Source organism: Helicoverpa armigera, chromosome 6 (assembly GCF_030705265.1).
Source record: "Helicoverpa armigera isolate CAAS_96S chromosome 6, ASM3070526v1, whole genome shotgun sequence".
In the NCBI taxonomy this organism is placed as follows: Eukaryota; Metazoa; Arthropoda; class Insecta; order Lepidoptera; family Noctuidae; genus Helicoverpa; species Helicoverpa armigera.
In genome coordinates, this window is record NC_087125.1 from 8,344,862 (window position 1) to 8,359,524 (window position 14,663).

The following is a 14,663-nucleotide window of genomic DNA, read 5'->3' on the forward strand; positions in this document are numbered from 1 at the left end:
CGGTGTGATTACTTATTAAAGGCAATTAGCTCTCGCAATCCTATGCACTAACTAAAGTGGATTAACGGTTTCAGATCATCTAAATTAATAAATACCTACATACATCGAGCTCTTGTTAAAATACCCGCACACTGCAAACTTTTAGTTTTCAAATTTTGTTTGTTTTCATGAATCACTATGAAAATAAATCAAGATTTTTAATAAATATCAATCAACGCGACGGGTCGACTGGCGGTCGGCCGTTTAGTTTGCAGTGTGCGATTACTGTAATTTAAATAGTTTTGTAGAATGCATAAATATATAGCACCTAATCTCTTATTCAATAATAAATTACCTAATTTCTCCAAGCAAGGATAACACGTGAAATTAAAGGTCAAATCGTGAACACTGACTTGATATAACTGAGTAAGCATGGTTAATATTTCACAGTACAATACTCCTAGTGTTTGCAACAAGACATTAACAGGCGAGTATTATTATTTATGACATCAAAACACCACTACCTCTTAATATCCTTTGTTACAAGACTAGCTTCAGGTACTTTTATCTTATTAAAAGTTTCTGAACCTTCATAACGGACAAAACAAGTAACTTTCAATGAAAATTAAACGTTATTCGAGTTTTCTCCTCAGTTTTCCTACAACTGCGCTTATATCACTTGAAGAGTAAAAACTTCAGAGTTGGAAGTAGTGGGTGCACTATGTAAGACAAATACGACGTACAAGTGTTCCGGTGTTGTTCTACTTACGTGTGAACTTCATAAATAAAATGATAACCGACTCTTAATATCTTATTGTGGAATTAGCAAACCATTACCTACCTACCTATTGGCAAAAGGAATACATGTAGAAAAAAAAAAAGTATTCACCTTTCAACTCTAAATGCTTATCAGATCAGATAAGGATCCACTTACTGACAGCCCATACTTATATTTATGTACATCATTCGCTTTTAAATCTCAATAATGTCGTACGTGTCTGACGGCCAAAACAAAACAAGGATAACTCAAGCATGCTTACCGTATAACTCAAGATTTCATTCGTTTCGTCATTACTTCTTTTTATACAATTATTGTGTCGTTCTTAAATATATTGAATACACAACATCGACATCGATAAACAGGCGAAAGTGTTAGTAAAGTTATCGATAAAAAATTTGAGCGCTCACCACTCTATCCACTAGCAAAAATAATTATTATTTTTGCTTTAATTTTCGCACAAATTGTTTGTGTAGCCGAGTTCTGGACGATATAGAATGTTATAATTTAATCATAACATAGAAACAAACGGTTAGAACCTTTTCAGGTATCCAATTATGAAGTGCCTGAGAACATAAATCAGAATTATTTACCTATTCTTATTGTTTTCCAGTAAAACAACCACTACATAGAAACGAAATACATATTATGTTGCGCACATATAAAACTCGCCTTTTTTATTTAGGCATTCTATTGAAAAATTACTAAAATCTTTTTTTAAGAATGATACATGCTATTGGTGGTCACAAGTTATATTATATTTATCCGGGTACGGGTAAGTAGGTATTATTCTCGGGATGCAGTAAAACCACGCGTTGTAACTAGTTTATTATAAAATGCTTACAGCAACTATGGTTTTAATACTGCTGTAAAATTATTTTGCCGTAATTTTTGGTCCATGACAAAACATTGGTTATCAAAAATCAGAACGTGTAACATTGTTTATTGGGGAAATATTCACACGCACGCCTTAAGTATTAAAACGCTTGTTAAAGTGCATTTAGCGTGGGGAAGATGAGCTCTCAGGGTCAACCGTATTGCGGTTAATGTTGACCATAAAACATTCCCGCAGTTAGGTTGTGTGCACCCCGCCCTTGTGATCCCCGCTGATGTATTTACGTACCACGAATTATATGGAAGCTTGTTTACATTTTAATGAAAGGCGTGGGCTTGTAAATTCTCTGTTTATGCCCGCACTCGCGCCTGATCCCACAATTCCTCGTAGACTCGCGCGCTCAGTATTAAAGTTACGTCATGTGTAGACATCATGCCTCTCTAATCAAATACAATATAGTCTCAAGCTATTGACTATTATATCGACTACCATAAAGTAACGGAGTTATTGAAAGGCTCCGCAGTAACAGCGGGTGAACTTAAAATAGAATGCGGAATATCGTGCCCCGTGACCTTTTTTCAGGAATTTTATTTCGAAACCTCAAAGGAAAATCAGTAAGAAGCACATTACCGATAACTGTCGGCTTCGTTTCACAATAATACTGGTTTCCCTAATCTGAATATTAGTCTGTAGCAACGTCAACTATATCATAACGGAAAGGCACTTTCCGTAATGCACAAACTTGCCATTAGAGAACTTCGTAAGAATAAGATTTAAATGGAAGCCTGAGAATAAAGGGTGTTCTTAAATCACTAAGATTAATTTTCTGCGCACATAATTTATATCAGCAAACCAGGACGCGGGTCGACGAGACCATGAGGCAATTTACAAACTCGAAAATCGCGGAAGTTCGTTAATTATTCGGCGGGAGCGGGCTGGGGCGCGCCGGGACTCACGGTTATTGACAATTAAGACAAGGCCCGACCGCTTCACGCGCCTTATTGCTCTGCTTGCGGTCGCCCACTGCTCCCCGCGCCCAGATATTCACTATTCAATATAGTGCACCTATAAACTATAAGGATTTAGAGGGGTCATGCCACTATGCTCTGCTTTACAACCATTCTCAATATTAACGATTATTATGACATCAACTTGATGTAGGCTCTTATGTACCTACCTTGATTACCCTACCTTATCCTGAGATAAATTGTAGCCTAATTAACACCTTCCATAAAGTATACACAGCCAACAAGACATGCGAAATACGGCTTAATTACATCCACGTCGACATGAAATAAGCATTTTCAAAAAACTTTCGTAAAAATGAGTCGTCGTCTCATTCAGTTCCCCGGTTCAGTGTCAGCTATACATTACGCACACAGTAGGCCGTCGACTCTCGCTATGTAAGGGAAGCAGGAAACTGGTTACTGGCGTGCGGTAAACCGGTAGGCAACATTTAGGCTCGACATTCCTACGTAAATACGTCGCAAAAGGCATCAATGGTAGAATATTTATTATTTTTTAAATATCTGGATAATGTATATAGTATTTTATATAGCATATAAATATATGATAATACATAGAGTCGGTAAGGCTTCTCCATAAAAAAAAAGATGTTGAGAAGTAATGACTTTTAAACTGAATGTGGCATTACACTTCCACAATTAGATTTTTGACAACAAACAATTTTAAGAATTCAGTCATAACGTGTCGATCGCCGCTTGACTGAAAAACGCAAATATGAGAGGCGAGCGGCGCTACAAACGCACGAGACACGTAAGTTCAATGTAAACAACTAGCGTGGCTCCGAGAATCCCTCTCAAAGTAGGCCATGCATCGTATTATGGGTGGCTCCACTCTGTATTCATAGCGAATCTGGGACAGCGAACAAGCCAAAATGGCGAATATAAAAATGAGTTAAGTGATAGTAAACGACGCTCTGCCTCCAGATCCGATATTATAACTTCGCTGTCTAATAGATTCTAAAAAGAAACTTAAGACGAACATATTTAGTCTTGCCCTAAAAGTTGACCAACTTCTGCCATTTGTCGGCAGATAGGCTTCGGTAAATGTTATCTGTCTTGTTTATTAGTTACATTTGTACTAAGTATATTTATCGTAATGTGTTGCCATGTCGCTCTCGCAGAGTAAACAACATTATTTCGTTTATATCACTGCAGTGCTCGCATTTGAAATGGTAATCATCCCGTCGAGAGTTAAAAGAACATGTAACAATTCAAAATTATAGGGAGATTCTCAACATTTCATGTACATAATTATCATTCATATGCATACATTTGCCGCGAAATGTGAAGGCGCGCTTCAAAGTACTATTTTAAGCATGGAGCAATAAAATAAATAAGTAGAAGACAATTTTGCTGGGACTGAGCTTAAATCAAATAGGAACGGAACGCACAAGACGAAAGTTTATTACACAATTGACAAGTGAAATCGACGCCCATAAAATGTTACAACGACCGTAAAGATGTGTTTCAAGTTAAGCTAAAACTGTATAATGCCGAGGCAAATACAATGTCTACTTTAGTATGTACTAAGCCTGATAGTTTCAACCCTAAAACGGAATTAAATGAAATTAACAAGTTCACGACGAGACTTTATTAATAAACAGGTAGCGCCTTGAATTACTTACATAGAACGTAACTGCTGCCCTTAAAAAAAAAATACAGTTAATGGTACCAATAAAAAGTTTTTCGCAAACCATGAATAATTCAACTCTTACATTTTGATTTTATAAAAATTGCTCACTGAAAATATTCGAATGTATTGTAACTTATTATTTTGTACTTGGTCGATTCTGCATCCTTGCTGCTATAATGCAAGACTTGTATCATCACAGATCGCACACTAAAATATAAAGCACTGATGTGATTGTTATTCATAATTACATGTGGTTGAGCCCTGGAGTAAAACAGGGCTGCGTCATGGCACCCACACTCTTTGCCATCTATTTTTCAGTTGTTATGAGAGATGCCTTGAAGTACTGTCATGATCAGATACAACTTAATGTTCGTACTGATAAGGGCGTTTTCGATATTTCAAGGTTCAGGGCAAAATCTAAACTGACTAAGATCTCCATCCTCGAAATACTCTACGCTGACGATGTGTGTCTTATGTCTGACAATCTGACATATTTGCAAAAATACGTCGATGCACTTCATCAATCCTGCCAAAGGTTTGGTTTAGTCATAAGCATCGCTAAGACACAAATCCTCAAGCAACCGTCACGTGGACACGAATTGGATAATGATACTATAAAGATAGATGGTAAGCCACTAGAGGAAGTAACCCATTTTAAATACCTAGGAAGCAATATCAGACATGATAACACCCTAGCTTCTGAGATACCACTACGCATCGCAAACTCCGCTGCAACTTTTGGACGACTGAGTGATCGTGTTTGGAGATCCCATGACATAAAGCTGCAAACTAAAATTGACGTGTACAAGGCACTAGTAATGCCTGTGCTTATGTACGGCGCAGAAACTTGGTGCCTGTACAAGTCAGATATTAAAAAACTCGACACATTCCATCTCAGGTGTCTGAGGTCCATCCTTAGAATTAAGTGGCAGGATCGCATTCCCAACACGGAGGTGCTCCGACGGTCCAATATGTATGGAATGGAGGCGTTGCTAATGCAGCGACAACTCAGGTGGTGTGGACACGTCCTTCGAATGGACAACCACCGTCTACCTAAAGCGGTCTTTTACTCAGAGATGGCTGAAGGTAAACGGAAGCGAGGAGGACAATATCTACGCTACAAGGACGTGTTCAAAAGACATCTGAAGGCTTGCGGTATTGACCCTAATGATTGGGAGAGGCTTGCTTCAAATAGGTCATCTTGGCGCAAAAACATCTACCAAAATGTCAAGCTATTCGAAGCAAAAAGACTCGAGGCTTTAGACGAAAAGCGCCAATTACAAAAAGAGAGACCTAAGCCTTCGTACACCTACACTCTCAATGCTGCGGGTCAGTTGTACTGCAGCGCTTGCGACCGAGTCTTCAAATCAAAGCTCGGTTTAGCCAGTCACATCAGGGCTCACGCTAGGAGGTGAATTTGCCATGGGTCGCCGTTATCGAAATCGATAAGGAGCACTATATATAAATCCGTAACTTAATGTTAAAGCCCAGTGAGGGAGAAGCTTAAAAGAAAACAGTTAATATTTCTCTTGTGTACAATATACCTCTATTATTTGAATACTAAATTCAATTTCCTGTAGTATAGAAGACGAAATTATTTACACAAGTAGAAATAACTTGGTGTTTCAATTATTCTATTTCAATTGTCGAATAAAGTCATGATATAACCTGCGCCCGAAGCAAAAAGATTAATATAGACTGGATGAAGCCAGATAGCTGAGTCACAATCTCCACTTTATAAGGACAGGGATGGGTGGTATTGCCTCACGTAATTATGTACCCTACCTACGTACCTACGTGGTCGGATTATCTTGGGTGGAAACACGATTATTTTGTCTTGAAAATGTGTAGATTAGATCGCCCGATCCGTGAATACGTACTGTACGTGGCTTGGACGCATTAAGGTTCCAGATGATATTGCGCAGCTCAGATATCTTGGATAGTGATATAGATTTTAATATCAAGGTCTCACTATTACAAAGAAGTTATTCTATCAAAGATTATTCATGTCTATCATTAAGTATGGCCCGACCTACGAAGCGTAAACAACCAACTATGATAGGGTTAAATTCAATGTATAAAATATTTACGTTAATTAGGGCGTGCTTTAATAAATAATTCGTCTCCGCAACTTTCAATGCATAAATTAAGTCGGTCGATAATGAAATTATAATGATTTCCAAAATGGTTTTTGGAAAATTTGTTCACCGTCCACCCCATCATTAATACTAAAATCTTAATTGAAGTCACGTAGCTTTCGACACGACAAAGTGGGGATTTCATTAAAAATAAATAAAAAGGCACAAAACTTTCTCTTTTTATCTTATTGGATAGGAATTTCTGGAATTAAATTGAATGGTGTCGTGTTCATCATTAATCACGGGGGCTCTGGCTTGCTCGCGATCCTCTCTTATGAACTTTTTCTTTTTCATAAAAAGATATATTCTTGTTTATCAGTTTTTTGTGTGAATATTATGCTGTTTTATTTTGAGCCGTGTAAATGTGTAAAGAGAAATACAAAAAGGAAGTTATTTCGACAAAATACATGTATGTCACATGTTTAAAACATTTTGATGTGAGACCTAATAAATTATGCACTCAGCCGAACCAAACGATACTGGTATTACGCGAGCGCGACGACATCAGCGGCTGCTTCATGTACAATATACTTGTGTGATGTGTGTTATACACATGACATGTGAAATGATGAGCAAATACTAGTTTCAGTTAGGTCAGCAGAAATAATTTATCACTATTCTCATTTGTGTTTCTTTCTCATGTTTATCTTGCAATGACGTACGAATACTTACTCTTATTATAAATGAAAAGTTTTAATCATAAAAGTCATTTATATGTACACCACATCTCGATTTCCAGTAAAGCGGATTAGGAATATTCATTGCAAAATAAAACTGTGTTTGTATTTCATAACCATGATACAATCAGTTACATTCGTAATATTTCCAATATTCACTTATACCAGGATATTGCAAAACTAAAATCAACATTCAAATATTACTATATTCAATAACGTTTTGGTTAACTATGCGATATTGTGTGTTTATTTGGCTGAAACTAGTACTAAATTGAATAACCTATATAATATGCAATTTGTGCTGTCGTAATTATTGTTTGGCTTTTGATGCAATTTATCCTATTACGATGATATTAGCTGTTCAACGTGTTATTGCGGGGGTAGCATCCAAATATTGCGCTGAAGTACACGTGTAATATCAAAGAGGTACGTATACGCTGCAGTTTTTATATCATATAAACAGACAAGCAGACAAAAAATTCAAAATGATGGAAATGGGTTCTGTTACTTATCTTTTAACATGCTGGCTATTTTTTTTTGTCAATTTCTTCAATGTACAAAAATTACTTTTCTGCAGATTTATTATATGTATAGATTGATATAAAAAATTGATAATATAAATTCCAACGTAGTTTATTTTGCAAAAAATTCCCAAAACCTATCAAAAAATCACAAAACCCTTATTGTATACTCAATATTGACTGAGCGTGATTTCTACTTCCAATTTCATATTCGGTGAATTGAATTATTGGATTTTTTATATACGCACATTCCATTTACATCCTCAAACATGTTTCCGTTCATTAAAATTATTTATCTCAATAAACAATAAATACAATTCTGAAATCAATTGTAGTTACATATAACATACTAGAAACCTAAGTTTTTAATTTTCTTTCTGCCTCAGAGAATAATACTCGTAACAATATAGCTTTTTATTAGTTGAACACAAAGTGCGGTCCCGATAGATATTTTCTAATGAATATATTACAATGCTAGATAATGTGGTTTTATGTATTCATGCACAAAAGTTAGTGTACTGGGTAACTTTAGTTTTTGTATTATTACGTGACTTTTGTTTTTCTCAATAGGAAAAATTGACCTTTGGTGTCAACCGTAGATTTTTGTTTTAAAGAATTTAAAGATTCAGTAATACCTACATAGTAACGTTCTTGAGGACGCCTTCTCTAGATTCGTTTGGTACAAATATTATCAAATTGATAGTTTACTGATTGATATAAAATAAACATTTTCTCAAACTTTCTAGCAAGATCGCGACAATTTCATAAAACAATATTTTTCGTCCTTGGTCGGCTATTTTCTATTAATAAATCCTAGCACTTAACACTAATCCCTATTAGACGTTTCTGTCATGACGTTTAAACAATTGTGTCCATTCCAAGACCTTTTAAGATGGTTCCTAAGAATACAGAAATATTTTAGGGATACGAATTCCACTCAACAACAAGCTTCGTTCACAGTATTAAAGAGTCATCCATGTGTTACATCCAGTTTGACTATTTTTGTGATTCTCAAATCGGATCAGAATCTTTCCCCTTGCCAAGTTTACTGTTTATCCTTAGCAACAGCAGTGACAATATACAAGCGATGTGCCTTAGTTTAACGTCGGTTCAAAAATGTGGAGTTTAGAGCTAAGCTTATGCATTTGGCGTGGTACGAACGTGGGTACTTATTTGCCTTAATTGGCGTTATTTGTCAACTGTTAAAACGCATAATTATGATAATCTGGAAAAAAACTATTTTCCAATGTACAAATCCATGGCAGAAGTCAATGACCCTGAAGTGTGATCCAAACTCTAGAGCGTAGCGAGTTAATCTCATCCGAGCGATTGTTCATCAGGACAGCCATGAAACCAGGATCCGTTCTGAGATTATCGTTAAGAAATTCAGTAAGGCGATAAAGCGGTCAATTGTCTTCTCGTGGCTCAGCCTCGTCGAAGGCGCATCACGTAGGGTCGTATGCCGTGATCAGTTTTCAGCGCACCTGCAACCGCCGCTCGCATACTAATCCACAGAAATATTCATATTACGTGATAAAATTACCTTCAAAACTATATAACGAATAAAAATATCACCTAAACATCTTTTGTTCTAAAAGTGTCACAACTTTTGTAAAACCAAACAATAATGTTCCGATATTCATTGTGAATGAAATACAGAAAGGTTTTATGTCTTTTGTCGTATTGTTTTCAGCTATCCGATAAGTAGTAGGATTATCCGTATCAACAAAAGCTTATTAAATATTTTATGACAAAGTTACCTATAATAATATTTAGCGCAAAATTCGTTACTGACAATAAATTGTATCCCGTCTTTTATGTAATTAATCTGAGAAAGGATATTGTTATTTATTCATACCTTTTACAGAAGCACAACTTCACCTGTAGGCAGCTATTCGAGTTTTAAAGTAAAAATTTTAAAACTCTCTACAAATTCTATCTACCTACTTAACTGTTTATTTATTCAATTAGAAGGGATAACCTTTGTTACGACGATACTTGAACCATTTATGTAATTTGATATAGGCTGAAAGAATAAACAAGTGAAAAACTTTTAGCTCGCCTAAAACTGGCGACGTCCTCCTCATTTTGGGGCTTTTTTGTGAATCTTGGGCTAATAATACTAACTAATAAAGTACCTACATACATAACGTAGTACGAAACTGCACGATTATTTTATAGACTTAGTAATACTAGGTAACACATGACCGGACCCTACTAGATATAATTTAACTAAGAAAAACGAAAAATATGGCTCTTGGTAGTTGCAAAGCTCACAGTAAAATAGATTAAGTGTTTTTCCGCAGTCTGTGAGTGTAAGTGAGTGCGCGAGTGACTTTCAGTTGACACAGTTAAATAAAAACACACAATGCTAATGCAATACTGTCTCGCGCTTTGTAAATAGATCTCTCGCAAATTTGTGAGGACATCAAAAGCGACGCGCGTAACCTGTGAAATAAAAGTGAGTGTTTGAAGAGCCGTGAATTATGTAACGCGCAGCCGCCTCGCTGTCTTACCTGCATGGTACTCATTTACTCGCATGCGAGCAAATGGCTCGTAATGGCCGCTTTTTTATACCTTCGCCTTACTTTAAGTGCAAATTACACAAATTAAAAAGATCTTAAGGAGAAACGTTTGACACGTTCTAATGATCTTACTTGAATGTGGTGGGTACTAGGTTCGCATTTATAAAACTTAAAAATCTTAAAATTAATGGTTTCAGTATTTTGGGCGTAATATCAATTAATTTTCATGAGTTCTCATTAAATTGATCTTCAGAAACATTAGTTTCTGCTATAGAGTCAAACTTGACTGCCAAAGTAAAAATAAATCCTACCTACCTGCTTGTGAAGTATGAAAACTTATACAAGTCTATAAAATTCAGCCTATTAGTCGGCAAAAGTAAAGTACGAAGATAAGTTGGTAGAGGTACCTCCTTACGCGAAACATCTTATCCTATGTAATTGCTAGACAACTTCAAGCGGTGCAGAACTGTCCTGATCAGGAAGCAAAAGTCTTTAGACACTTTGCAAAGCGAAGCTTTTTTTGAAATTCTAATGCGTTGCCTAGTCTTTACAACTTTATTTCAACGCGTTGACGGTCTTAAGCGTACCTAGTTGGGGAACACTTTACAACTATTTTATCTTATTGTCGCCGCTCCAGTGTTTTGTATAAGTACGCCTTGCCTTCAATTTGTGTTCTGATTCGTTATTTAAATAATAAATCAAGGTGTTCATCTTTCAAAAGTGAATTTCTATTTGAATTGAAGCCTCCTTTCGATTATCCTCATAACATCGTACATCTAAGTACACTATTCAGTTCTGGTTTTCCTGTTGGTAGAAGCTTTATGTGCCTACTAAACGTTTGTTAGACATAAATGTTTTTTGACCAAAAATAAAACTGGGGCTTTCATCGAGTTTTATATGAAAGTAACTCGGACGAGGAAGATAAAGATACGAACTATTATTTTCCCTCCACCTATCAAATCGGAAACGATGGAAATCATCTATCAAACCTTCACATTTCCAAAATATATTTTTCCTTCTTATATCTCATGAAAGGGGTTACGTCAGGATAACAAATCTGGCAATATAACATCCTTCAGAGTTCAAAGCTCAGATACATGTTTATTTATTTAAGTTAAAGTTTAACAAAGGCACTCGACGACTTAGGTATATGTCTTTTCTAGGAAGCTAAAGTTTATTTTCACATAGTTTAGGTCACTACATGTATACTATATACGTACCTCAACTTCTGTGCTTTGTCATCTATAAATACGTGGAATCGAAATAGTTATCTTACCATCCACATTCGTATAATTTGTCTGCACTCAAGTGTGTAGAGCATTTGAGAATTGGAGATAACTGATATTCGAGTGAAATTCCAAGAAGGCGTGAAATAGTTCCACGAAATATAAAATACCAACCTTACCTCAGCGACCTACTTACTTACGAACATGGAAGAATTTGACGCTCCAGGAATTAAATCGTACGAAATTAAAGATATCTCTTAAAGCTACCCGCGATATTAAGCTCTTGCGGATCGGCAAACACAGGTATCAAAACCTATCACACATTCTCGTTAACAGAATGTGAACACAAAATAAAATCATTACAATTTAGATGAAATCTGTTTAAACCTCATATCGGGTAGGTAATGGAATCGAAGTTTTTATTTTAATACGTGGATGCAGTAGATGCATAAATAATTCATCGAAATCCCGTTCGAGGTCACAGTGCGGCTGGCAAAAATCGGTTTACGAGTGTGGGAAGTGGCGGGCGGCGGCACGGGGCGGGCACGCGGCGGGTACGCGGCGGTAGCGCGCCGGCACAGCGACGATGCCGCGTTGATATAACCCGGTACAGGCGGCACCACCGCGCAAACAAATTGGATGCTTAAAATTCAATTTGAAGGTTTCGCGGTCCGCTTCATTCGCTCTCCCCGTTCGTTACAAGCTGGACTCGCTCACATATACAAATGGAAACGCAATTATTTTGCCGTAACTTGGTATGTTTAAATGTTTATCGCTGTCGAGCACACTGCTTGTTTATATAATGGAAGTTAGCTTGTTTACATCGTAATCAAATAAATTAATAAAATCCTAACTCATCCAAGCGCATAAAACTGCCAAGTACTAAGATATAGGCATTACTTACTGCGTGTCTGTGTTATGAGTAAGCCTGGTTTATATGCACATAATCATATAGTATTCAAACATGTTTTTTTTTTAATTCCCACCCCTTTTCAAACTGGTACTTAACTTAAATTCTATTAAAGTTATAATGAAAATTTGTATAATACAACATCAGCACTTATTGTCGTGCTTAAAATCGCTGTGTTGTTATAGAAACTTCAACAAAACAAACTAAACGAGCTCTTAAAATAAAGCGCGGATTGTGGTGGGACTATCCCGAGAAGAATTTGAAGTTGAAATAACTACTAGACGAAGTTTCCCTTCTTCAGATTCACGAAAGTTTTCGGAATAAATTCAAGTTTCCTCAAGCTGAAAATTGATGAGTACTTCTATGAATTTAAATATTACCCGCATAATTTGAATTAGCATAATAGCAATAAATCCGTCCGAAGCCTTAGTTACGCCCGCTATAAATACCGGAATCCGACCAGCGCTGACAATACAATAAGCATTGACAAACTGGAAAGGGATGTAGGTTGCTCTTAGATACCTACAAAGTTATAAGTTGATGTTCCGTCGTCTCAGTGCCGTCTAGAACTTTTCTAATCCTGTATTCTTCGGAAAACTTTTCCAATATTGCGAACATAACAAGCTTACGTGTGAGCCTAATCCGACAACATCCGAGCAACGAGGGACTGCACAGAGTTTCCATGAGATTAACTAATTTATTCATATTAGGGGAGATGTTCCCAAAACGGGTAAGCTAAGGGAAGATGTTAAATAAAATAACCAAGAACATTACATGCGACTTGTATTTGTACACATAGGGTTGTTTATATAATAAACTTTGGAAAACATAAGATAGTCTTAGTAATCTTCTTCAAAATTCAGAAAAAAATCAAAAAAAATAAACCCCTTCGAAATACCCGCTTTGCCCTCGGGGGGGTCCTAAAACGGGTAGCGCCTTTGGGCAAAGCAGGTAATGAATGAATATATGTGATAAATGAATTAGAAAACGTATCTTAGCCTCCTATTATCCAGGAAATCTTTATCGTTAATAAGTTCCTTAATTATGTTAAACAGTTTTCTTATTTTGATCAGTCTAGATCACTTTTTTACTTTATTAAATGTTACATTTGAAATTATAATCCTACCAGCAGATAATTTTGTTAAAAATCAGAGAAAACATATTTTAATTTCTTTTTCACGCTGTTCCTGTACTTCTTCAGCTCTCTGAGGCATCCTTTGTCTTCGATTAGCTTTCTGTGGGATCAATTGAGGAAGTGGTCCCTCATTTCAAATCGGGTAGTCACCCGTTATGCCCCTATCCGTTTTGCCCAAAAGCACGTTTTAAATTTCAACTACCTTAACCTTAAAATAGTAAAAAAGGAGACCACTAAGTATTCACAATTAATAAGCATATAACATGCAAAATGATAATACAAAACTGCGAAAACCGTATCTTGCACCATATTTGAGTAGTCAGCACGAGCATAATCCGATTTTTTTTAACAAACTCTGCAAAAAACTTTTTTTACATCTAATCTCGAAAACGCTCATTCTAGGCGCCCGAGCCAACTGACCGTGATCGGCGGGGTGGTAGTGCACTGCTCTATACTCACAGGTTCACACTAAGACGTATAATATACGAATGGCAAAGCCTACCCGTTTTAGGAAGGGTACCCGTTTTAGGAACATCTCCCCTACCCGTCTGGAGCATGTACGGATATTTTTAATCCAGGGGATAATTTATGTGTTTGAATAAGCAACAAGTGATGTGCGCTCAGAATTAATGGCCTTTGATTCCGCTCGTCATACATCTCTCTGAATAGTGGAAATAGATTTAGTCGGTCCACCGTGAATTAATCACTCTGGGTGTGTGTCGAGGCAAATTAGACCACTGCAATTCCAAACACACCACCTCGCTTTGTCGCAAAGTAACTGAATGAACTAAATGAATGATCACGCGACGCTACAGCTCGGGAATCAGCACTTTCATTAACTTCCTACCTTGTAGTTCTCTCGGCATTTTCATTTATTCCTAGTTCAATTTATTATTAATCCTAGTCGGTTGCGTGAAAGCAGCCGTGTTGGTTTAGCTCAAAATGAAATACTTAAACTGGAGTTTTTGATATAAATTCAGCCACCAGTTTATTCAGCAATGAATACTCATATTTCATTTCCTTTTGGCAGGTAACTAAAATAAACTACATGGACTTACATCGTAATAATTAAAAACCACTTTGAAATCGTGCAAGTTTAAAGCTGCTTTTCATTTCAGGATGAACGCAACACCAATTAATGTATTTTAAATTATAGTGCTCGGGTTTTGCTTTTATAATAGGATTCATAAATTGCGTTTTTACAAGAAACCATGATTGGATTTCTTGCTAATTATTGTTTGATAGTTTACCTACAGGTATTTCGAAAAAAAAACATAGTAA

General features: G+C 36.3%; 1 protein-coding gene across 1 annotated transcript; it reads left to right on the plus strand.

Moving 5' to 3' along the window:
- The first annotated feature begins 4,534 nt into the window (after positions 1–4,534).
- On the plus strand, positions 4,535–5,665 carry LOC110380857 (putative uncharacterized transposon-derived protein F52C9.6). The gene has a single exon (XM_064035078.1). It carries the CDS (start codon positions 4,535–4,537, stop codon positions 5,663–5,665), a length of 1,131 nt encoding a protein of 376 aa, XP_063891148.1.
- Positions 5,666–14,663: the final 8,998 nt, after the last annotated feature.